Source organism: Amblyomma maculatum, chromosome 10 (genome assembly GCF_055883805.1).
Source record: "Amblyomma maculatum isolate TAMU_Amacu chromosome 10, ASM5588380v1, whole genome shotgun sequence".
Classification (NCBI taxonomy): Eukaryota; Metazoa; Arthropoda; class Arachnida; order Ixodida; family Ixodidae; genus Amblyomma; species Amblyomma maculatum.
The window spans coordinates 12,704,622-12,730,045 of record NC_139353.1 but is presented as its reverse complement, the minus strand read 5'-3'; the positions used below and the strand labels follow the sequence as shown (position 1 = coordinate 12,730,045).

The window sequence follows — 25,424 nt, the reverse complement described above, 5'->3', positions numbered from 1 at the left end:
TTGGCCTATATAGACCTTACCGCAGGTCAGTGGTACTTCGTACACCACACCGACCGCACATTCCACAAAGGGTTGGTCATGCCTCTTTTCGCGCCCCGCTGGGGTGGTACAGTGGTAAGACGTCCGACTACTGTGCCGGAGTTCCCGGGTTCGAACCCGACCACGGCGGCTGCGTTTCGATGGAGGCGAAACGAAGTGGCGTCCGTGTGCTGTGCGATGTCAGCGCACGTTAAAGATCCCCAGGTGGTCGCAATTACTCCGTAGCCCTCCCCTACGGCTCCCCTTTCTCTCTATCCACTTTCACTCCCACCTTCATCCCTTCCCTTACGGTGCGGTTCAGGTGTCCACAGAGTAAGTGTGACAGATACTGCGCCTATCCCTTCCTATGAACCAACCAACCAACCAACCTCTTTTCCCACTGGGGCTTCTTTTTCCGCCCGATGCGTGCGCACAAACCGCTCAGCTTTCTCGGGGCTGAGAAGGCGACAGGCACATCATACCTGGCTGCAACCTTTTTCAGGCTGTGGGCGACACGGTGCGTATAAGGGACCACTTGTGGTCTCCCTTGTCGAGGCTTAGCTGTGGAGCTTTTCTTCCCTTTCATTTTTTGTAACAGGGTCTCTGCTACTGCAGACACAACAGAGCAATGGAAGCCTGCCTTTTGAAGTCTGTTAATCTGATTATTAAAACTAACTTCCATCATGTGAGCGCAGGACTTGATCAGCGCCGATTCCAAGCAACGAGTAGTGATGGCCCTTTTTACTGTCTTAGAATGTGATGAAGCGTAAGGCAGCAATTCTTTCTTAGCTCTGGGGAAATACATCCAACAGGCATGTCCTTCTGAAAAGCTGATGCAGTGTAGCTCATGCAGCACCCACTGCTCTCAGAATCTGGGCCTATGGTCACAGGACAACATCCTGGCGTCGGTGGGTAATTTTCTCAAAGGTAACAATGCAAAGAGCACGTTTGCTGCACCATGTGTTAATTCCCGACAACGGTTGTTTTTGTTGTCCTCCTCTAAATTGATGGCACATACCCACACAGGGGGATCGGCCAAGAATTGGGGTGCCGAGATATTTGTTTTTGAGATGTATAATTACATCGCCAAAATAAAATGATTGCTGGGGAAAAGAGAAGGAAAGTAAAGTATGGAACACCGAAATAAAAAGGAGAAATCATTACGCACGCAGGAGGTGAACACTGTGTGATTAATAGGTACTGATTAAAAAAATAGAACTCATATTAGCAAAGGCAGACGTTTAGATTCTATAAAAGAGTTTTGAATGTCGTCATTATGTTTCACTTAAATGTAGTATATTCCCTAGATTGGTTATTTAAGACATATTTTTAACACAACTGTCAAATTTAAGGCCTAAAAATTAAAGGGAAAGCCTGTTTTTTTATTGTACAACGAATGTGCAACGCAGGCCTTGTTTTACGAAGCTTCCATACATGATACCAACTACGGCAGCGAAAGAACGAAGCCAGCGTGGAAAAAACTAACGCAACATGCGGCTAGCCACACCGCTTCGTTTGGCCGGGCGATTACACTGAAGCCTGAATGACACAGCTGCAGGCACTCCAGCCCTGTAGCTTATCTTTAAATGCGAAGAAAAGCTTTTGGCAAATGTAACAAACATGTTAATAACCGGAATTTTTTTTTCTTTAAATGTTCTTTTCAGCTGTCTTAGTAGAGGTCACGTGGTCGAGGTGCAAAATCGGGAAAAGTGGAATATCAATTTTGCAATGATCTTTTTCTGCCTCTAGGCCTATTTTTGTGAAGCGTGACTTGACATGTTTCGATCGTTACCGCGATCGACACGCAGGTTGATTGCACTGCAGGTAGCATGGCACTGCCACCTGAGAAGAGGAAAATCTAAGAGCACTGGAGAACCTGCACTGGAGAAATGCAAAAGCGTTGTTGCCGTTGTTGCTGCCACACTAGATGCGTTGTTATTTTATATTTTTATTTTGTAAGATTTTTTATTTTTTGAATTTTTATTGATGCATTTTTCAATTTGATTTTTTTTTTCAATTTCATTATTACTTTTTTGTTTTTATTTCCCTCAACACCCTCAGTCGCCCGTATACTCTAGACAAGGCTAAGTATTCATTATGGACAAGTTCGCAGTAACTTTTATTGAGCTAGCTAACCTAAAACTTCTTTGAAACAGTGCAACATTACTTTTCGCTGTTCTTGATAACGTACTTTCAGACTTTTTACCCCGCAGTGCTCCTCATTCTCAACAGGAAATAAAGGAAAAAAATGTCGACGTAGAGTTATAGGACGCGGAAGGATAGTGCTTGGTTCGATTCCTGGCGTGGATATGATTTTTTCTTACCTAAGGGTCAGTTCATGAAGGCACGCTTTGGTGACACGCTCTGATGACGCCATATATGAGACAAGAAAGGATTTCGCATTAAAATCGCTGAGTTGCAACTCCGGTCTTGACTTAGCTCGATGCGTAACTACTGTTCCTTGTTCACATTGTGTACAATATCGAGATTAAGACTCACGTCCACCTAGCTTTGGCTTCCGGCGAAGAACAATATGAATGCAGAAGAGAAGCAAGATATATGAAAGAAATTAGATAGATTTTTTTTTTTAGGCTCTCAAGGACAATCAGAATACAGTCCCTGTCATGCGATGTCAGTGAATCGGGTGGCGCCAACTTCATTTGCTGTGGCCCCATTTGGTCTCGGAGTTATAATTTTCCTCTTGGCCTCCTTCTTTGCGATCGATCGCTGTAGCCTCGACCAGAAGTTTGGCTCTCCCCAGCGGAGGTGGTTCACTGCTCGTGTGTAGAGGCGCAGGTCTCCTTCTAGAGCATCAGAATCCACCTCGTCCACCAGCACGATGACCAGCCTGTTCATGTTGTCCTCCAGCGCCCGTCGATGCGCCAGCCGAAACTCCCAGCGGCACCACTCGCTCTCCACGAAGTTCCTGCAGTGCCGAGAGTGTGCCATTAGCGGTCGTAACCATTTCCTTTCTCGGTACGAAGTGGTCATTATCATCAGTCTACTGCCCTCACTGGCGTGCAAAATCCCCCCCCCCCCCCTTCCCCCCATATTTATCCTGGTCCTGTGCTAGCTGCATCCATTTGATCCGGGCGAACTTCCTAATTTCGTTCGCCCATCTTACTTTCTGTCGTCTTTTGCTACGCTATCTTGACTTTGCATTAGATGATCTGTCCATGCCATTTCTCTTTCGTGATTTTTACTAGAATGTTTTTAACTCCCGTTTGTTCCTTGACCTATCTGGCACATTTCCTTTCACTTAAGGCCGCACCTACCATTTTTCTTTGCAAAACTCTCTCCGCGGTTCTCAACCTCCACTTTCCTTCCGTATAGATGAGTACCGGTAAGATACAGTTGCTACATGTTTTCCTCTTGAAAGATGCTAGCGACCTATCGTTCATGGTATGAAAAAAGAACTTTCCGAACGGGCTTCTTCCGCCTAATTACCCCAAGTTATTTCCTTTTCTTGACCGGATATACCGCTATTACCTTGTTCTAAGTACGCGTACCCCCCTTACCAGTTCCAGCGTCTCGCGGCCCATCGCACACTGCTGTTCTTTCCGAAGCTCTTAACATTACTTTACTTTTCTGCATTAGAGGGGTGCACGGGCTGAAGTTCTGAGCGCAAGCTCGACCCTGGCCCTATGCTGGAGGCCTTATGCTACGGAAAGTTCCCGATGTCTCCCGTGTGGGTGGTGACATGCAAGTCAACGTTGGCCAAAGCTGGTTTGGCTCCCATTTGTAAGATGTATACATCCGTGACGCCTTTCGTGCTTGTGGGAAAGCTACATCCGTCACTGTGTAGCATTGGACAGTTAAGGAAAATGGAGGAGATGCGCACGTTAAATGGAAACATTGCCCCGACTCTTACTGATGGCGTCACTATCAACGATGTGTCCCATTTTTTTATAGTTTGTGGCCTGCAGTGCCTGGTTTTAGTGTCGGGTAAGCCTCCCTTCTGTCATCATTGCCACAAAGTTGGCTATATACGCCGTCACTGCCGTACTCCTTGGTGCTATTGTAGGAGATTCGGCCATACTACAGAAGAGTGCTCAGTGTATTGCGCTGAGAAGTTCCACCAAGGCGGGCATGTCGTGGACAACTCTTTTCAATTACATTTATTAAATGCGAGAAAGGTTTTAGATGATGCTGGTGGCATATTAGCCGTTAAACCTATCGAATCTGCGGCAACCAGCCCATCGCCACGTGAGGAAACTCCAGTGTGTGGTGAAGTTACTGAAGTAGCTTTCACAGTCTGATCCCAGCTTTCACAGTCTGATCAGCTGCCAGCAGAAATAGAGTGTGAGAGCCTAAAGGACCAGACGCCTGTATTTCACTGCATTACTGATGATAATTCTGCGTGTGCTTGTTTTGTGCGCGGGCCGGAAGAAGACAAAGATGGTGTGCCTGCGGTGTCGAGTGACTCATATCTTTTTTTTTTTTGCAATGTAATAATACATCTAAAAAAAATATCTCTGCCCCCCGGCCGATCCCCCGGTGTGGGTATGTGTCATAAATTTAGAGAACAACAACAACAACAACAACGACTGCACTACTGAAATCCTTAATGCCACTGTCAGCTGTTCCATGCAGGCAGCTAGCTGCCAGCCTGGCAGTTCAGTCCATGATAGAGATGGCGGCTTGGATGCTTTGTCCAAGCGCGGTCTCGAAGCGCGGCATGTCAAAGCGTTCTGCTCCTCTTATCAGGACACAGTTTCTGGAAAGCACAAGTCCCGGGGCCGGAAATCAAAGGTCAAGAAATCTACTCGCAGCTACAGACAGAGGAGATAGGTTGTCAGCTTCAGGGAGGTATCGCCTTCCAGTTTGGCGAGAGACATTGCGGAAGCTTGACATGATAGCATGTTGGCCCCATGGGCACCCCTCAACGTGTGTGGGTTGCGCTACAGGCAGGAACAAGTACAGGTGCGCCGGTTGTTTTCGGGTAGTCGGTTAGACTTAGAAGCTGTTCAAGATACTAAGAAAGTATGTTTTACACAGAGGTAACCTTGCGTTCCCTTTTAGCTGATTACAACATTTGTGTGTGCCATTCGGTGGGGCTTTCGGCGGGTTGCTCTCCGTTCTTTAAAAAGAGTCTCCCTATTTCTAACTTTAGGCCAGGTTGACGCAGAAGGCTGTTGACAGGTGCAAAGCGATAATCTCCTCTTTAATCTTATCTAAGCTGGAAGATGCAATTGATCATTTCATTATCAGCACCAGCCAGACTATACCCACTGCAGGGAGGAGGCCTCTCCCGCATTATTTCTATTAACTCAATACCGTGCTAGCTACCCCCCCCCCCCCCCCCCCCCCAAATATGACCTCATCCGCCCACCTAACTTTCTGCCGCGCTTTCCTTCCCTTGGAATATAATTTGTTACCCTCAGATACCATCGGTTATCCTCTCTTCGCACTACATATCATGAAGAGGAAATGGGCATGGGCAATTCTCTGCCCATTTTCTCTTCTTGATTTCCCCTATAATGGCATTAACTCGAGTTATTTCTCTGGCCCCATCAGCACGCTTCCAATCTCCTAACATTACATCTACCAATTTCAGTTCCATAGCTCTTTGAATTGTCCTCAACTTAAGTAGAACCCTTTTCGTTAGCCTCCACGTTTCAGCGCCATAGGTGAGTACAGGTAAGATGCAACTGTTATATACTTTCCTCTTTAGCGATACCGGTAAGCTGCTGCTCATAATCTGCGAGTACTTGCCAAATACGCGCCATTCCAATCTTATTTTCCCAGTTAGTTTAACTTTCATGGCCCGGATCTGCGGTTGTTACCGGTCTTAGGAAGACATATTCGCCTACCACTTCCAGTGCTTCGCTACCTAATGTAAACTACTGTTCATTCCCGAGGCTGTTGAATATAGTTTTCTGCATATTAATGTTTAGGCCTACCTACTGCTTTTCCTTTTTAGGTCATCAATCATTCCTTACAATTCATTCCCTGAGTTACATATTAAGGCAATGTCATCAGCGAATCGCAGATTACTGATGTGTTCTCAATCAGCACTTAACTGCTCTCACTCCAAGTCACTGAATACCTCCTTTAAGCAAGCTGTGAATAATACTGGGTAGATCGTGTCTCCTTGCCTAAACTTTCCCTTATGGGAATATTATTACTTTCTTTACGAAGAACTATGGTTGCTGTGCAGCCACTATAGATATCTTCTAGTACTTTCACATACAGCTCATATACACCTTGATTTCGCATTGCCTGCACGACTGCCGAGGTTTTGACTCAGTGAAATTCTTTTACGTAATCAAAGAATTCTATGTATAAATGCTCGATATATTCCGAGCATTTTTCAATCAACTGGTTGATAGTATAGATATGATCAATAGTAGAGTACCCTTTCCGAAAACCTGCTCGATCTTTTGGTTGATTAAAGACTAAGGTTGACCTTTGCGATTACCCTAGTAGGTACATTCTACGGAGCGGATAGTAAGGTGATTGGTGTGTAACATTTCAAGCCATTTGCGTCCTGTTTCTTATCAACTAAGTTAATGTATGCGTTCTTCCATGATTCCAGTACCATGATTGATCGTTTGCCGCTTCCAGAACACCGGGACCTGATAGTCCTTGAGGCAATTTTTACGAGAAATTTAAACTGTTTTTCCTCTCTCCTACTCCAAGGTATTGAGACTATTTTTGATATGAGGTTTGAGCCACATTCCTTGGAGAAAAAGCCATATTTTAGCAATACCAAAAACTAATGTCACGAAAAAACTGCGATCTGTAAACGGCTACAGGCCTAGCACGCTTTGAATTGTTGACTACATATAAGATTTTTGCTAAAGTCTTCACAAATCGGCTGCAGTTTGCAATGTCTACATTGATTTGAACTCATAAGACTTGTGCCTTGAGGGGCCGGTCAATACAATCTAACCTACACGTGGCGCGTACTGTTCTTCAGTATTGCAGTGATGCTCGCGAGCAGTACGTTAGAGCTGCTGCAAATCGTCCTGGCAAAGTCATTTGATAGGGCGTCTCAATCTATCCTTTTTTCTCTCTTAGATGGTGCAACTCTTGGTTCAGTTGCTTCTTCTTGAATTCGCTTTGCTGCAAAGAATTTTCAGCACGTTTGATTATAAATGGATGCCTCTCACAACCAGTCCCCATCCAGTCCTCTATGAAACGTCTTAAACAAGGGTGTCCACTGTCCCCGCTTTTGTTGCTCTATACTTGGAGCTACGTTGTTCAGCTATTGCTAAACAGTACAGCAGTTGTTTTTTTTTTTTCGTATAATAGGTCAGGAATTGAAGGTATTGCCTTACACAGATGACTGCGTTTTTCTGCGCTGACATGCCAACTATCGATGAGATTATTTGTTTAACGGATGATAGTTTAGCGTCAGTTGCTCATACATTAATCGTTCCAAGTGTAGTGGTCTCTGGTTTGGTACGTGGGGGTCGACACCTGCTGAATGTACTGGTGTGGCATGTACTGTCGGGGACAAACGTTTCCATGACGCATCATCAGGAATCGCAGCCAGTAGCTCTGTTGTTAGCTGGTGTTAACGACCAGACTTAACGATCCGAAAGTCGGACTTTCATGTTGCAACAATAACTAGTGAAATCAAGCGACCGCCAAAGAATGTGGCCCTCAATAGACCTCAAATTTGCTTTTCTCGTGTCGTAGAAACTTTCGTCCTCATCTAAGCCGCCCAAGTATCTTAGAGTCCCTCTGAGCGCCTATAAGCATAGTGCTCTTACTTTTCGTGTACAAACTCTTCAGCGCTCCGCTCACACTTTTGTCCCCCATGGTTTCTGTTTTTGGTGGGGGCGACTGCCTGTAGTCTGCTTTTAACCGCTGAAATTTATTACGTTCTCCGAATAATTGACTGCGCAAGACTTTAGGTCCAGCGCTTTCATAGAGTGTTCGCTACTTTCGTGTGGGACTAGTCTTTTGAACCCTACGAGGTGTGATAACCTTTTCCGGACTGAGAGCACAGCTGGCCCATGGTCTAGTCCATCTATATGTCCGTAAGTTAGTTGCGTGTTTCATGATTTTTGTGTACGCATAATTTTGCAAGCATATTTAATACGTGTTTTTGCAAACCTCATTGTGTTTCTAACGTTTTTGACCTTCCGCGTTTATAGGGTGCAGTGCAAGAGGTGTATTTGGCTGTTCGATTCCTACTTGCTCGTTCCCCCCCCCCCCCCCCCCCCTCCCCCCAAGTTCAAGTTATCGGTGTCGAGGAAAGTTTTTACAGGGTTGTAATTTCCATGCTCTTCCCTCGGCCCATATACAGGTCTCTATACTTGGTTCATATCGGGACGCGACGCACTCCAAATAGCGCGAAAAATGCCTCTCTCGCTGTGTACCGAGAATTTTGTTTGTAATCCACATACTGAGACTCTGAGGGCATTTTTTGTGGCTACAGTAAACTGCCGTCCTATGATTCTCCAGAAACCATGGGCATTGTTTCACTGATTTCAAGGATGCAATACTGTTCTGGGACGTTATGAAAAGAACAGGGAAAAAAAGAATATTGAATTTGACTCCGCGCTCTGTACGGTACCTTACTGTACTACATTGTTTCAATAAGTGTAATAAATGCATGTAATACATGTATCACATGTAAATATGTGATAAATATCATATTGAGAAAACAAAAATCCCGGAGTGAAATAATGGTTTGCGCACTCTGCTGGGGTATCGGAGGGATAGTGGTTTGATTGCCGGCGGAGACAGATTTTTTGTTCATTAAGTCGATTCGCGCGAACATTTGCTGAGAAAATTTTTGCCTACGTCACCCATGAACAAAGAAAGGCTCTCACTTTAAAATTGCACGATTACAGAGCAGGCCCTTTAATATAAGAAGAAATTCTTAACCAACATTTACTTGTATATTATCCCCCTGCGCGTCTGGAACAGGTCTATACAACGATAATCAATGCTGGAGTTTCCGGCGACACGAGCGAATTTAAGCCTACGCTGAGTATGCCAGTGTTAATAAAAGCGGCACTTTTTACGCCCAGAATATTAGATTTTGAAGGATACATTTTTGGGTTGTATGTTGCGAGAATCGGCGGCGGAAAACGGGGAGCTTACTGCGTCAAGAGAAGAAGCGTCCTCCGAGAGCAGGTGATAGCATCTCGAATGATGTCCTGCAGAAGGAAGCCGCCTTTGAAGTTCCGCTCATAGGTGCAGTACGAAACACCCATGGCCTCTAGTCTTGGAAGCAAGTGCTCGTGTACCCAGCCGCCATCTTTGCTGCTGAAGGAGAGAAACACGTCGAAGAGCTTTTCAGCGTCATCATCCTCTTCCGCCATGCAATGCACCCAACTGCGTCCTCCCCACGTAAGCAGCCATATCTTCAGCCGCGCCTTGAAATGCAGATAAGTAGCCGCGAATGCCAGAAAGGCAGCCAGTACCACTGCGGTAGAGATCCACAGTTTTGTTACTAGAGGGATTGCGTGGAATATCTTCGATGAGTTGTCTTCAAAGGGCAGTGCTCAATACTCACGCATAGAGTACACCAGGTAGGTCGCGTATAGCGGAGGAGCTGGAGGGCAGAGGTGCTGTTGCTGTAGGGCAAGGAAATTCTTCCCTGAGACCAGTGGGTTGGAACCTTTTGCACATATTATGCTTCCAGCATCTCGAACCTTTAGCCGATGAATGTGTATGCCGAAAGATAGAAAATAATATCACTAAAGGGAACTTGGGCCAGGAATTTTCACATAAGAACACAACAAAAAGACATTGGCCCGATGCTGGGCCAACGTCGAGAGACACCTTGGCCGGCCTTGGCCTAAGCTAGATCAACAATGTTGGGATTGGTCTTACGCCTGACGACCTTCATCCGCCGGAATAGAGGAAATGGCGGAGGCCAACCTAGCAGACACTGCCCACCCAAGCAACGCAAAACGTTGCCTGAATAGTTTCAAATGTCAGCCTATAACATTGCCCTTAAATGTCACTTTTTAGACCTTCGGGCAAAGGTAACGTAGGTAAACGTTAGTACGATGTTTGGGTAACACGCGACATTATCCCAATGTTGAATTGACAAGAATTCGACAAAATAACGATGCTGCATAATTTGTGTCAGCATTTGGGCAATGCACACAGGCGTTCTACGTGTAAACAATTTGTGACCCTGAAAGTATTCTGAAAATATATTGGTACTTTAATACAGCATATATCAGATCGGTGGTGACATAATTAACAAAACATTTCTAAACGACCTGGTCCAACATGTCCATTGTAGAAGAAAACTACGCTGTAGAAGACACCAACGCCCTGCGCACTCACAGTAACCTTCAGCGAGTTTCTATATCCCAAATGAAACCATTATTCTAGAACAAGGGACCTTCGCAAGTCGAGAGAAGTTACTTCAATATTTTTAGGTTTGCGACGGCAAAAAATAAAGTCAATATAAGGAGGCGCGATTCGTTGCTAACATGTTTTATTCAAAATGTCCGCCCTCCACCTTTGTATGAAAATTATGCAAATGCATTTACTAAAAGCACACACGCTAATTTTCAAGAAGGCGCCCTTCCGAGGCCTATTCTTATGTTGCTTTAATACAGCATGCACCGGTTTCACACAAATCAGCAGGATTGCCTAGATGAAACTTTACCAGTCCAACATACGTATATTAGATTCGTCGCCTTTATGCTCTAAATATGAGTTCGCCTATTGCGCACGGCTTGTGGCTAGCTAAACGTACTTGGCCAACCTCGTGGGCACCCAGCCACGGCCCTACTTTGGGCCATGTTTGGCTACCGAGCGTTGGGCACCGACTAATTCCCTACCATTTACCGATCGTTTGCCGAGCCTCCGGCCAAATGTGGGATTGGCACCCAACCAGGGCTCATTTGAGGGACAGCACTGGCAGGCTGAGAATGCCGTCCGACAATTGTGGGGAAATGTCAGCATGTTGCACCAGACAAGAGAAAATGTTTTGAGAATTTTAGTCTTTCGACAAAAACGATCGATCGAAAGAGACTTACCACATAACGGTGCGTTTCAACCCATTGCCTGAACGGGTAATCCGTGCAGTCACAAAGGAAAGGGTTACCAAAGAGCCAAAGGGAAGTCAAGTTGCGTTCTTCCACAAGGAGGCGCGGGAAATTTGTCAACCGATTGTCACGAAGATCGAGAGATTGTACGTTCTCGGGAAGAGATGAGAGGTTTAACTTGGAAATTCTGTTATTTCTGAGGGAAAGAAATTGAAGCTCAGGGGCGCCTCTCCTGAGAGAGTGGTCGAGCTGCTCGAGCAGATTGTCGCTTAGATCGATCTCAGTCGTGTCTTCAGGAAATACTTTGGGCAGCCTGCTCAGTGACGCTAACGAACAGTTCACGGCAATGTCTCTTTTACCCAAGGACAGATCTCGGCATTGGCATCGACAGCCCGGCGCACACCCGTTCTTCCAAGAAATCAAGTCCTGCTCGGTCAAGTCGTACAGCATGCGTCCTTTCAACCAAGACGGACCCTCACACGTCACTCTCCTTGTTAACCTGACATCGATGTCTCGACGAAGAAGCCACGCTGCTCTACAGTCGCAGGTCAAAGGATTGTCTAAAAAAGAGAAACAGAAAATAAGGTAATTACTCTTTATGGAATGCGATGTCATAAGTTTTTTCATGCTACTTGAGTGGCGCTGGACTTTTGAATAATATGTCGCCTTCATTCTTGTCCGCAGCAATAGAGCAGAATACCCGTGATACGTTTTCACAAGACCGGAGAAAAAAGAAAATTAAAGCTGGTAAATACGATGAAGTGAAAATTGGCAGTTTTGGCAAAATGAACTTATCCTCTTCTATATAGCGCATTAAAAAAAAAAAAAGTGACGTTGCTCTACAGTCGCAGGTCAAAGGATTGTCTAAAAAAAGAAGAGAAAATAAGATAATTACTCTTAATGGAAGGCGATTCTATAAGTTTTTCCATGCTACTTGAGTGGCGCTGGACTTTTGAATAATATGTCGCCTTCATTCTTGTCTGCAGTAATAGAGCAGAATCCCCGTGATACGTTTTCACAAGACCGGAGAAAAAAGAAAATTAAAGCGGGTAAATACGATGAAGTTAAAATTGGCAGTTTTGGCAAAACGAACTTATCCGAAACGAAAAAAAAAACAAACAAACAAAAAAAAAAAGAAAGCAGAGAGCGATTTCTGCCGTATTTTCTCGCGCCCGGTGAGCACAAAGCGCTTCTCCAGAACTTGCAGTTGTAGTTCTTGCAATCGTCACTTGTGGAACATATACCTTCGAGCAGGTTCAATGCCACCAGAACCGACGTAAAGGTTGGTTTCGGCAGCACGTCAGTTTGCACTCTATCGCCACAGTTGTGGACATCGATACACTCTGCCGCGATCTCGTCGACGGTCACAAACGCGCGTTCGCAGTTTGCACGAACCGGATCGCGGGCCGCGCCAACCACGAATGGAGGCGACGCGACGAAGCACGAACAGTATGGCCAGGGTGGCCAGGTCCAAACACCAAAGGCATGAGAAATCGAAAAGTAGTCAAACATTAGCCATGGTTTAGATGTAAACAACAACAACAAAAGCGTTGTTCGGTTAAAACTCGTTTTATTACACTGCGTGTGTGCTCAAAAGGGGCCCTGATACGTATTATAACCGGGAAGACAGCCGGTAAAGTTTCTTGAAATACGTGACTTTTTAGCGCTGCGACACCTATGCAACTTGAATATATAGATGCGAATCTGAAAATGTGCCTAATGACTAGAATAAAACACGGCTATTTAGGACTGCGATGCCTGTAGAACTATCGAAAAGAGATCAACTTAAAAAAAATGTGCAATGTGGCAGGAAATAAAACACAGTTATTTGGACCTGCGATACCTATACAACTGAAGAAAATAGTCTTGTTTTATCGAATTTAACGTGCACAAAGCGACTTAGGATATGAGATACGCCATAATGGAGGGCTTCGGAAATTTCGACCACCTGGAGCTCTTTAACGTGCACTGACAATGCACAGCACACAAAACGGCTTGCTTTTCGCCTCGATCGAAAAGCGGCCGCCGCGGCCGGGATTCGATCCTGCGTCCTGGGGTACAGTAATCGAGCGTCGTAACCACTGCTCCACAACGACGAGGCTCAAGTAAATAGATCCACGTGTAAAAATTCCATCCATTAAGTATATTCACGAATGACCATGGATGATGAATGATCGTGGAGATGACGATGTTTTCTAAAGAGCTCGTCAATACTCCCAGTTGCGAAACTCCCCATGTATCAGAAAACGGCGGTTTTGATTGGTCAAAATTCGGGAATGACTTTAATAAAGTTGTTTCCTGGTAAACTCCCATTTGTTTTGATCATAATGAGGGAATTTTCATAGTGATTTCTGATGTAAACACTCAGTAGAAAAAAAAATATTGTGTAATTTTAAGGTTTAGCAACCGATGTGTTTCGCTCAGCTTCTCTGTTCATATTCTTGAAGGACAGTTTCACAAATCTTGTGCGCGGGGAAGATAGGGCCTCGCTTTTGTATGAAATTATAGAGCAAAAAACCACATGTCGAAAAGCTGACAAAGACACAGAACATGCGCGGGCCCTGTGTCTTATCAGATTTTATACTCCTGTTCTTGTATGTCGTTAAACGGTTTCAAAAACAGGAAGGTGTACAAAAATACGAATGAGTCCTGGTCCCTTATTGAGTCATGGTAGGCTGCACTGAATAATATTTACACCATGAATGCAATCAGCTTGTGAGGAAGGGAGCGAAATTTCACATGTAGAATAACGGAGTCATCGCATCTCGCGTTCTTGCATTTGAAGGTCCGAGATGTTTAAAAAAAGGTAGCTGGCATAAGTTTTATTTTAGCTCTGGGGAAATATAGTGGGCTAAACGTGACACCAGGTAAGGGGTGGAATGAATCAGTTAGCTCGATAATTACGCAAATATTTTAATTAACTTTTGAAATGTTTACTTTAGAGGATAAATAATTGGTCTATCCAAGAAAAGAATCTGAAAAATAAAGTTGTAGACGCGTTACAAGGACCACAAATGTCAGCCTGATAGGCGGATACACCGCAGGACCGCGTCAAGCGAGTTCGGCCGGCGTATATCACTCCGCCTCGGCTTTTCGAGGCAAGATTGAAAGCGAAATGACTGCGCGTCATGGGTACTGACGCGGCGGTTATGAATGAGTCTTCGTGCCACGTGCCACTTTAATCTTCGAGTAATGCCTAAAGCTATCTAACCCTTTTTAAACAATTACAAGCTTTCTTGCACATGGCTGAAATGAAGACTTACGTTGAAAGTAAACAAGCATCGTCGCCTTCATGTAGTCAGGGAAGTCGCTTCGGCGCAGGAGTTCAATCCGGTTTCCAGAGAGGCCGAGAGTACGAAGGTACACTGCTCTTTTAAAGGCTCCTTTCACGTCGCTGATGTTGTTTTCAGTTAGGACAAGGTATCTCAGGAATTTGTTCTTTTGGAATTCCCCGCTTTCCAAGGCTTGAATTGAATTCAGGGACGCATTGAGGCGCTGTAAGTTTGGAAGGTTTCTTGTGGTTCCGTTGAGAGAGAGCAACTGGTTTCTTTTCAAATCTAGGTCGGTTAGAGTAAGCAGTCCTCTGAAGGCGTCTCTCCCGACCCATTTAATGCTGTTTCTACTCATGTCAATCTTCTGTAGCTCTACATTGCCCGAAAATATGTTGTCAGGAACATGGGTGAGGACGTTGCCTCTTAGCGACAGTCTTTTCAAGGTTTTCAGACTGTCAAAAACACCAGTGATTGTACTGATAAAATTTGAAGAGAGGTCTAATTGAATGATTTGCTTCGTGCTTTTGAAAATCGCTTCTACAGTACCAAGCCTGTTCCCCGACAAGCTCAAATATTTTAATTTTGAGTTCCCAGAGAACACCGACTCGTTTAAGGCATGTAAATTGTTCCTGGATATGTCGAGACGAATTAGTTCTTTCAGTGCATGGAAAGCTTCAGGCTCTACGAAGGTAATGTTGTTATCGTTTAAAAGGAGCTCTTTTATCTGAGAATGGAACGGTGCAAACTTCTGAATGAAATTTATGTGGTTTCTTCCGAGATCTATGTGCCTGAGATTTGGCATTCGAGATTTCAAAAGCTCCTCAATGTTTGTTATCAGGTTCCGCTCCAGAACAAGAATCTGGAAAAGAAAGGTGAAGTATAATAGGTAAAGTTCACTAGAAGTGAATCATTCTATAAATATTTGAAATGAACCTGCATAATGCAGATGTCAGTACTTAAAAGGGCTCTGAAACATGCTTCTGAAACGAAATTAAGCGTAAAACTTCGCGAAAGGCGTCTCGATGCTAGAACATTCAGTTTAAGCCCGATAATACATATGGAAGACTATATGTATACAGTCGAACGCCTCTACAATGAACGCCTCTACAGCGAAATGACCTGTTTAACGAAGGATTTTGTAGGTCCCGGCAGCATTCCTATCTTTCATGTGCAAACGCCTCTACAACGAAGACCAGTACAATGATTGATTGATTTATAGGAAGGGAAAGGCAAGGTAACTGTCTCACTTGTTTCCTGTGGACACCTCAACCGCGCCGTAGGGGAAGGGAGGAAAGTGGGAGTGAAAGTCGAAAGAGAGAAAGAGGAGCCGTAGTGGAGGGCCACGGAGTAATTTCGACCACCTGGGGATCTTTAACGTGGGCTGACATCGCACAGCACACGGACGCCTCTTCGTTTCGCCTCCATCGAAACGCAGCCGCCGAGGTCGGGTTCGAACCCGGGTACTCCGGCACAGTAGTCGGGCGTCTTACCACTGCACCACCCCGGCTGGGCACCAGTACAATGAATTTGCCTATACAATGAAGAAATTTGGGCGTTCCCGATGGCTAATTCGTTCCTTTACAAAAGCATATGTAGCGGCGCTGTCGTTGTCCTCCGCAGCCACTACTGAGTTACGGGAGCGAGTAGGGGAACCCCGCTGCAAAGGCCGCGCCGGAAATTCCGAACTCCACAGTAGCCATGGTACCCGCACACCAACGAAAAAAAAAAAAAAAAAAAAAAAAAAGGAGCTACCGAAATGTTTGACGAACGGCGCCAGTGTAGTCTGCCGGCAAAAAGCAAATCTAAAGGCACAACGGTCCTCGCACTCTGGGTGAGCTGCAATGAGCAGTAATAAATTGTGGTTAGCTGTAGACATGGAAGGCAACAGTTGCGATCTCAGTGAACAATAAGCGCAAACACGACGAAGGAGCCGGTGTCTGCAGCAGCGAATTTTGCCCCGTTCCAGTTAGGAGCCTACGAAATGACGTAATCTTCGAACTGTAACACTTGAATAAATGTTAATGTTTTTGTTGTTCTGAACATGCCTAATTTTCTCTGTTGCGTGTTATACCATCCGTGACTTTACCACGAAGTGACGTGTATATTATTATTATTATTATTATTATTATTATTATTATTATTATTATTATTATTATTATTATTATTATTATTATTATTGCTATTATTATTATTATTATCATCATCATTGGTTCACAGGAAGGGGAACGCTCAGTATCTGTCGCACTTACTTCTGTGGACACCTCAACCGCGCCGTAAGGGAAGGGAGGAAGTGGGAGTGAAAGTGGAAAGAGAGAAAGAGGAGCCATAGTGGAGGGCTACGGAGTAGTTTCGACCACCTGGGGATTTTTAACGTGCGCTGACGTCGCACAGCACTCGGAAGAAAAGATTTTACACGTCCCAAGCTCTTCGTTATAAAAACTTTCGACTGTAGAAAAAAATTGCGCATACTTGAGCTCTCGAAGATTTCCTGTTGCTGTAATGCGCGGACGGTATGGGACATGTTTCAGTAGCAACTAGAGAAAACGGGGGCTCGGTAGTTAGTTGCAGCACCCGACACTCGAGCGCTACGGAGGCGGAAGAGGTGGCCATTGCGCTAGCTCTAACCCAACAACAGGTCAAAATTATAGTTACAGACTCCAAATCAGCGATTAGAAACTTTGACGCGGGCCGCATTTCGGCCATAGCAGCAAGAGTGTTGGCCAGTGGTCCACCACCGGCAGAGCAAGTTGCGCTCATTTGGACCCCGGCGCACCACGGGTTGAGCGGGAACGAGAAAGCGCACTTACTGGCCCGAGGATTAGCTACATTACGGGATCCCAGTGACGTCTTATGCGCAACCCCGTACCCCTTGCGCGATGTGGAGCCCCTACAGTTCGATGATGACCTTAATTATACCTGCCAAGATATTCTAAATCATTACAAATTAGGCAGATCAGTATTTCCAAAAGCGTGTAAGTAACTCACCAAAAGTGAGGAGGTTATGTGGCGCAAGCTACAAACTGGAGTATTCCCGAAACCCCAACTTGACAGCAAGTGGCACCCGGAAATGTTTAGCCCCAGGTGCAAACGCTGCGATGACATAGCGGACATGACCCATATGGTATGGAAGTGTCCTAGATTTGGAGAACCTGACAGAACAGATGAGTCCCGGGAGGCACTACTTCTCCAACAGGACGAGAAAGGGCAACGTGCAGTCATCCGTCTCGCCCTGGCCGCTGCTCAGATCCAAGAGATCCAGGTCGACGGCTGAGGGGGAGGACAAGGCTGGGACAGAGCTGCGCCTCGGATCCTGTACAACCTTTTGCCGGGTGCCAATAAAGGTTATTTCTCTCAAGAATGAAGAATGGAATGGTGTTACCCTTTGCCCCGCCGGGGTGGTGCAGTGGTAAGACGCCCGACTACTGTGCCGGAGTACCCGGGCTCGAACCCGACCTCGGCGACTGCATTTCGATGGAGGCGAAACGAAGAGGCGTCCGTGCGCTGTGCGATGTCGGCGAACTTTCATTCCCACCCTCCTACCTTGCTTTACGGCGCGGTTCGGGTGTCCACAGAGCAAGTGTGACAGTTACTGCGCCTTTCCCTTCCTGTGAACCAATTATTATTATTGTTATTATGAAAATAATTATGAAAAACCGTTGATTGAAAAGCAGATGTTAAAGAGGCTATCGCTGCGCCACTCACAGCTTTTTCTCTTTCACTAGGTTGAAGCCATGCTTAGGCCCCCCTCCCCTTCCCCAATTTTTTATTTAAAGATGAGAAGCTTTCCCATCCGTGCTCCTGCTCTCCCCGAGTGGTGTAACTGGGGCAACTGCACACGCAGTCCACCTTAGGCGCTCACTGATACATGCACTGTTAGGAACTTAGGACACCAGAGAATTGGTAGTGATAAGCTTAGCGGCCCTAACACATCAGTCAGCATGAGCTAAGTCACATTTGCCGACGAAACGTGTGGAGTTCCGGATCTAGGCTGAAAGCACAAGCAGCAGGCCTTGCTCTCTATCCTTGCTCTTTCCCGCAGGAAACACGCAGAGAAGTGCCTGAGCACTACACGGCTGCCCAAGTGGATTAGGTTATGGGCTCGACCGGCGGGAGACTCGGTGAGACCAACTGCCACGTCTCTCTGGCCTACAAGGCAAGTGGAATATGGGCCACTAATCAACCGATCACAGTATGGCTACTATTGAAGGCTATGCAGCTTTATCAGAAATTTAATAGTTAAAAGTTGCATAGATGCTTCCATCGGGTGTATGAAAAATGACTGATTACTTCTTTATGACAAATCTCTCCACCCTTGGGGTATTCGTCTAAACATAGCACAAGTTAGAGTCGCACATGCGCAGAACACATCGTGCTTCAGCGAATGCCATGTGCTGCAGGCGTCCGTGCCTCTGGTTTCCCCAGGAGTGCCCAATTATTCTTTAAGAGATAGAGCTTATGCCTCAAAAACATGCAGATACCTTCCCAGCGCTGCCATTGAAGAAAACACGACATTCAAATTAGAGGCGCTCTTTCACAGTGAAAGTGCAATTACTCCATCTTGTAGCATCTATACAACCATTTGTATACATGTCATGACATGAGACTCGTTGCTCCCTTCACATTTCCCAAATGTTATTGCTTTCGTCTTCCGTGTCTCTGAGAACTATCGCTATTCACACACTAAATCATTCAACTGCCGCTACTACCCCTCCCCACGAAATGTTTGTGATTATTAATATAGACTCATTATCGAGAAGCCATCCCACTGGTACAGTGAAAAAAAAAAAATAACCATTTGAATGTGCATTACCCTCGCGTGATTTCTATGAGTAAACAAGCCAAAAAAGTTTTGTGTCAAAAATGTAACGTTGTAGGGATTGTAGGTACAATTAGTACTTTCTAAATAATTGACTGTTGAGGAAAACGTATATGGTATTGCCTTCTTCCTCAAGCCTTGCATGTCATCGAACTAGGATGAGCTGTCTCATCCATGGAACATATCGATGACCACCGTCTCACACCTTGAACCTCCCTCCAACTCAAATGTTCGAGGTTAGTCCCATAGTCAGCGAAAATAAAAAAAGTATTTACATATTTTCTTCTCTTATATTACTGCGGGGTGTTTACTGCCAGTAAGCGAGCCATACCGTTTTTGTATGAAGGATGCAACGTTAAAGTAATGTATACCTCGTTTCTACTTTTTAGATAATTAAATATTGAGAAGATGTCGGCTTACCTTTAACGCCCGCATGTCATCGAACAAGGTGTTAATTGCAGTGATGCGATTGCTACCAAGGTGGACTACTGCCAGTCTCTTCGTTCGGTTAAACAGGTAAGGGGAAAGCTGTCGAATCTTGTTCTTTGACAGCAGCAAATACCTAAGCCTTTGAGAGTGCAGTAGCAATTGTTCGTCCACTTCTTCAATGTTGTTCAAACGCAGATCAAGTTTAACCAGCTGTGGCAAAGGTACTGCTCCTCTCAAAACTTTGATATCGTTCTTGTTGATGTGGATGGTCATCAAGTTCGCAGCGGCGCTGAGTCCGCTGGGCAGAGCCTGTAGGTTGGTATTCGTAAACAAAGCATGCTTCAGTCGCCTTATGCGAGCGATGGTTGCTGCAGGGACATCGCGCAAAGGGCAGTTTCTGAACGATAAACCGTATACGGTTTGGTTAGAAAACCATGACGCAGGCAGTTCCGTGATCTGGATGTCCCGAAGTGAGAGCGATGATACGATGGATCTTCCCACTCTGGCCATGTCTGCTTCGATCTCGGCGCTTGAGACGTTGAAGCACACCGCCATTACTCCTCGTCTCGTGTTGGTGCAGGAGCAATGTTCGAATTTCGGGCAAGTAGTCTTGATGTTTGGAAAAGCGTGGCGGACGGAAAAGGTGACGCAGCCTAAGGCGCCGAGAACGCACACGAATAGGGTTACATTAATTGCAAACATAGTTGTAGACAAACGCGCTGCGTAGATGTTGGCTGCAATTTTTCGAGTTTTGCTTCTTCTGGTGCTGGCTGCCCCAATGTAAATATCTCGTGCTACAAGCACCTATTAGAAAAAGAGCAAACGGAAAGTTAACGCTACAAAATAGTAATTCATAGAAAGTAAACACAGGGACATGGTGCAGCACACGTGCAATTTAGCAGCAGTGCAATTTAGATGCCGATGACACAGGAGAAAAAAAGTGATGGACTGTTTTCTGACCGAATCGGCTGTGGTCAAACTCCTAATTCCGAATCATGGACACACTATAGAAGCTTTCGCCTTGACCATGAGCTTGCTGACGCACGGCTTGGTATCTCGCCACGTGAACGTGTGGCTGCATTCCAAGTGCCCCTGAAAAACAAATAAAAGGAAAGAACACCAGCGAAGATAGTGATGTATATTGTTTTGTGTTAAGGTTGCCATTGGTCTTTCATAAAGATCAATTGCTGTCATCGTTACGGCATGAACCTTTTTTAGGGGCCGTAGTAAAAGCGTTTTCATCCCCACGTCTCATGGCGTGCCATGATTACTGAACTTGGTCTATCTTTCTGGCAATATCTTTTGCGTGGAGTAGCTTGTTTTTACCCTTGATACAAGGGCCCCTGCTTTTGTGGTCCTTATATATCAAAGAAGCTGGTTTTGCAGCTACAGCCAACTGGATCTATTTTTTGGCGGTTTCGGCTCGTCACGCAACACGCCAATTAATCAGGTTACCCTGCGAGCGTGTTTAATCGGACTAGTTTGTGATCATAGGTTTTTTTTTTTTTTTTAGCAGAAAAGCTATGAGCGAAGCAAATATACAACAAGGGCGAAAGTAGGCGATACACCACAGCGACACTTCGTTCTCGTGTGTTTGTTGCACTTTTTGTTTCTTCTGGCCAGTAACTGCCCGGTCATGTGACCTGTACTACTTGACAGAGACATATGCTCGCGAATTTTTGGAGAACGAAGCACCCAGCGGTGCAATGCACCCAGCGGTGCATTGCACCGCTGGGTGCAATGCACAATAAAATTGCTTTGCTCGTTGGGCAAACGCGATAGCAGTACCTCTGTGGTGAGCAACTCCTTATGGCACCAACCACATGACCAATATGCGTTGCTCTGCGCCGCCGTTCAAATTGCGAGTTTACAGCTCGTATGTTCTTTAGTTCGTAGCTCGGCACTGCTTTCTTTTTCATTTCGCGGTTTACAAACAGAGAAGTGCATGCATCTACACTGCGTGTCGACCAGAATGATAAGTAGGGTTTTGATCAAACCATACAGACACCACATAAAAAGGACTCCAACTCTTTAGAGGAACCAAAGAAACCGTTGAGGAATGTTTATGCATTTTTTAATCTATGGAGGTAATAATTATAAGGTATGTTATAGGGTAGTGATTCTTATCTTTCAAGCACAAATTGGCACAGTAATAGCTCCCATCGACGCCATAAATTATTATTGAGTCAGAAAAATTTCCTCGTGTTTTTTTTTTGTCTGGTTTTTCTGACATCCTGTTTACTTCATGTTTAAATCAACATGAGCCCATGATATCCTACACGTCAGGAGATGGAACAGTTTTGCTGGAGGCACTCACGTTTTTATGGCCCCCTCCGGAGACTGGCAAGTGTGGAGTGTCGTGCCACAGCACCTCTTTCGCATGCGCCCTTCAGAAAACTTTCTGTCAGGCGCTCCAGAACAAAGCTCGTATTTTTAAAGAAGAATTCCGGATGCGCCTGCTAGCTCTACAAGAAGGGGATATCGCGCAACTCGTGAGGACCCTCGATAAAACGCCTTCCGTCGCGGGAGACACGTTACGCAAAGTTCCCCTATCGAAGCGAACGCTTCTCACACCGAGATGATGTGTTCCGCTTATAAAGGAACTTCTCCCATAACTCTTTCTTCTAAGCAGCATGCACGCTGCTTCATGAGGTTCGGTTTATTTCCAGTCACAAAATCTGTACTGCCTTGCTCGCTGGATCGAAAATATATTGGAGATGCATGAGTTCGCGGGGAACCAAAACATGCACGAGTTATCATTGCACTTCAGTGTTTAACAGGTACGTGACGGAGGAAAGCTGTACTAAAATCTCAATATTACGAGTGAAAATAAATTAGAATTTTGTAGGCATTGCGTGATTTCATGTTTAGTTATTAACAGAATATCACAACCATAGTGCACACGTGCAGACCTCTGTTAGACAAACAACACAGTCTTGTGCATGAATTTTTTTCGAAATAAAATTGATGCAAATGCGCTATTTTTGTGAAAGTATGACAGCTCTCATTGAACCGAGAGCCGCCCGATTCAGACCTAATATGCAATAATGGGTGACAAGAAAGGCTCGCACTTAAATTGCCTTTTCCTTGTTTAAAGGTTCAACGGCTTTAAGGCGCTCACATCCGTGCCGGAATATTTACGAAGCCCAGAGGCGTGATATACAGGAAGAGGAGATAATTTATTTTAGCGGGCATGGGGCGAAAGATTAGAAAAACCGTGGGGATGGTTCGATAACGTTTTCACGCAGTCTGTCGGAACCTAAGGAGCTGCGGTGGACCCGAAGGAAATCCTGTATATGCGGATGTGAGAAAGACGGCATTGCGCTTTCTTGACAGAGATACGTCCAACGCGGACAAAATATAGAACAAACCAAAACAAGCCACACGTTTCACCCTAAGAACTTTGAGGAAGCCGGCGCCTATTAGTTGCCAGAGGAAAGCAGTAAGTTTTTGTAGCATAGTTGTCATAAATATATCGAAAACAAAATTAGCGCGCTTCCTTCTGCATAGCTGCACTAATGAAGGAAATTTTCTCAGCCATAAAATTACATACGACCGCGTGCTTCTGATGCAAATATACTTTCCGAGTCTTTCTCTCAGCAAGCCCTACCAGGCTTACTTGTATTTGCTTTGTTTAACTCTTAGAGGCGATCGCCTAGGCGACAACCGTACTGCCACTTAAGCAGTCTACCATGCGAGAGTGTCCGCCTGATGTTCGGGTGGTTGCTTTGATAACATAGGTCAAAGACACGATTAGGTGCGAAAATTTTAACGCACAAGCGTTAAGGTTTCTGTTCTGTGAAAAGCCTAGCGTTGGCGCAATAGTGGTTCTTGGTGTAGAGAGCGAAAAATCACGGACATGCCACCAGCAAGTGGTAGTTGAAAGATGACATTGTCTGGCACTGACTGGCCTCGTATGTATGTATGTATGTATGTATGTATGTATGTATGTATGTATGTATGTATGTATGTATGTATGTATGTATGTATGTATGTATGTATGTATGTATGTATGTATGTATGTATGTATGTATGTATGTATGTATGTATGTATGTATGTATGTATGTATGTATGTATGTATGTATGTATGTATGTATGTATGTATGTATGTATGTATGTATGTGTGTGTGAGAGAGAGAGAGATAGAGAGAGAGAGAGAGAGAGAGAGAGAGAGAGAGAGAGAGAGAGAGAGAGAGAGAGAGAGAGAGAGAGAGAGAGAGAGAGAGAGAGATCATGAAGCCCAGAAAAGTTGGCCGCCATCCATACGAGGTCTGTCCACCGGCGATGTGCTGACAAGGAGGAACCTCGATCGATATCACGCCGCTCAGGGGCCAGACATCGGACGTCTAAGACGCGAGGCCATCGTGCCGGGCACAGGCCACTACTGCGCATGCGCCCCGTCTTCTTCTTCTTCCCTTAATCTGTCTTCTTTTTCTTGCTGCCCTTCGAATCTTCTTATTTCGCTTACACAGTAGGATTAATCAAGCTAAACCATCAGACATTTTTTCGCTTCTGAGAATTGCCAGTCTCCAATCCTGACTATTCTGCTGATATCGCCACAGCTTTATGAGAGAGGAATGTAGACGCTGACTCTTCCTGACAGGGTACGGATGACATCTTATCAAGGCCGATTCGCTCTCCTAAACCCTCGCACGAAAGAAAACTAAAAAAAAGAAAGAAAAAAAAACCTTTATCCCTAGCTTGTAACTGTGGGAGAAAAATGTTTAATATCTGATCACATGGCATATTCTAACCCGACAAAATAGCGAAACCGTGCGATCGTGCGCCATGTTGTTGCTCATACTGCGCTTGCCGGAAACAGACTGCGACATCTTCGTTCCTTCCATATCAAATGAAGCGTCAGTGATTGTGTAAGCAACACATGTGTTGCGATTTATAAGACAATTTATATTTAGATAGCATGTGGTGAGAGACGTGTGTGGTTATCTTATCTGTTTTGTGGTACCCTCGCTCGCATGCACGGATTCATCGAGTCCCTATTTTGCAATATGTGCAGTGCTGCGTAAAAGTGGAGACCGCGCGATTCGCTACTTGCTTACTTTGTATAAAGGAAATGCGCGCCTGACAAAAGTACTCGGGCAAGCAGGAAAGCATATCATGGAGGCTAACACATGCAAATCATGAAAACAGCCTTTGCGCCGCCAGGAAAGGCTAGCATGTAGTTTTATCAAAACGCGTGACCTCTCCGCTTTTGAGCAGCAAGTACACTCGCATAAACTGTGAATGAACAGCTGCAAGTTGCGATTGTCTCGCTTAAGCCCTTTAACGAAAATATGCGCCTCCTAGACCGACAGCAAGTATTTAATTCGGACTATGGCAACATGTGTCCAAAATAAACAGTCACTGGTGTTAGCTGCTCAAATATGAACGCGGACTCATGCGGCATTCGTGGGTGTCCCAAATTTTTCAGCCTGGCCGATGAGATCTGTTATTATCTTTTATATGAGATCAGTTATTATCATTAGCCATGCGTAGTAAGGTGCGATGCGTAACCATGCTCAATCGTTTTGCGCACATTACTTTCGACGCCTTTTAAGCTCCAATTATCATTTTCGCGCAAAGGTATACAATAAATGAGTCCTTCAAAGGTATACAATAAATGAGTCCTTCCTAACCCGTATCCCGGCCTCGGCGGCTGCGTTTCGACGGAGGCGAAACGAAGTGGCGTCCGTGTGCTGTGCGATGTCAGCGCACGTTAAAGATCCCCAGGTGGTCGAAATTACTCCGTAGCCCTCCACTACGACCCCCCTTTCTCTCTATCCACTTTCACTCCCACCTTCATCCCTTCCCTTACGGCGCGGTTCAGGTGTCCACAGAGCAAGTGTGACAGATACTGCGCCTTTCCCTTCCTATGAACCAACCAACCAACCAACCAACCTAACCCGTACAGCATC

At 45.2% G+C, this 25,424-nt stretch overlaps 1 protein-coding gene across 4 annotated transcripts; it reads right to left on the bottom strand.

Annotated features, from left to right (window-relative positions):
* Window positions 1-395: 395 nt before the first annotated feature.
* On the bottom strand, window positions 396-21,968 carry LOC146175632 (protein toll-like). 4 transcript variants are annotated; one of them, XM_084582018.1, is made up of 8 exons: window positions 21,826-21,968; window positions 20,469-20,600; window positions 19,500-20,312; window positions 14,255-15,122; window positions 10,983-11,551; window positions 9,497-9,635; window positions 9,082-9,406; window positions 396-2,944 (listed from the first exon to the last, which is right to left on the bottom strand). In XM_084582018.1, the coding sequence occupies exons 3-8, from the start codon at window positions 20,208-20,210 to the stop codon at window positions 2,641-2,643; spliced, it is 2,916 nt and encodes a 971-aa protein (XP_084438144.1). In that variant the 5' UTR covers window positions 20,211-20,312; window positions 20,469-20,600; window positions 21,826-21,968; the 3' UTR covers window positions 396-2,640. The 4 variants fall into 4 exon arrangements, with proteins under 4 accessions (XP_084438144.1, XP_084438143.1, XP_084438145.1 ...); XM_084582017.1 differs by having other exon boundaries at window positions 19,500-20,600; XM_084582019.1 differs by having other exon boundaries at window positions 9,497-9,557; window positions 19,500-20,600.
* Window positions 21,969-25,424: the final 3,456 nt, after the last annotated feature.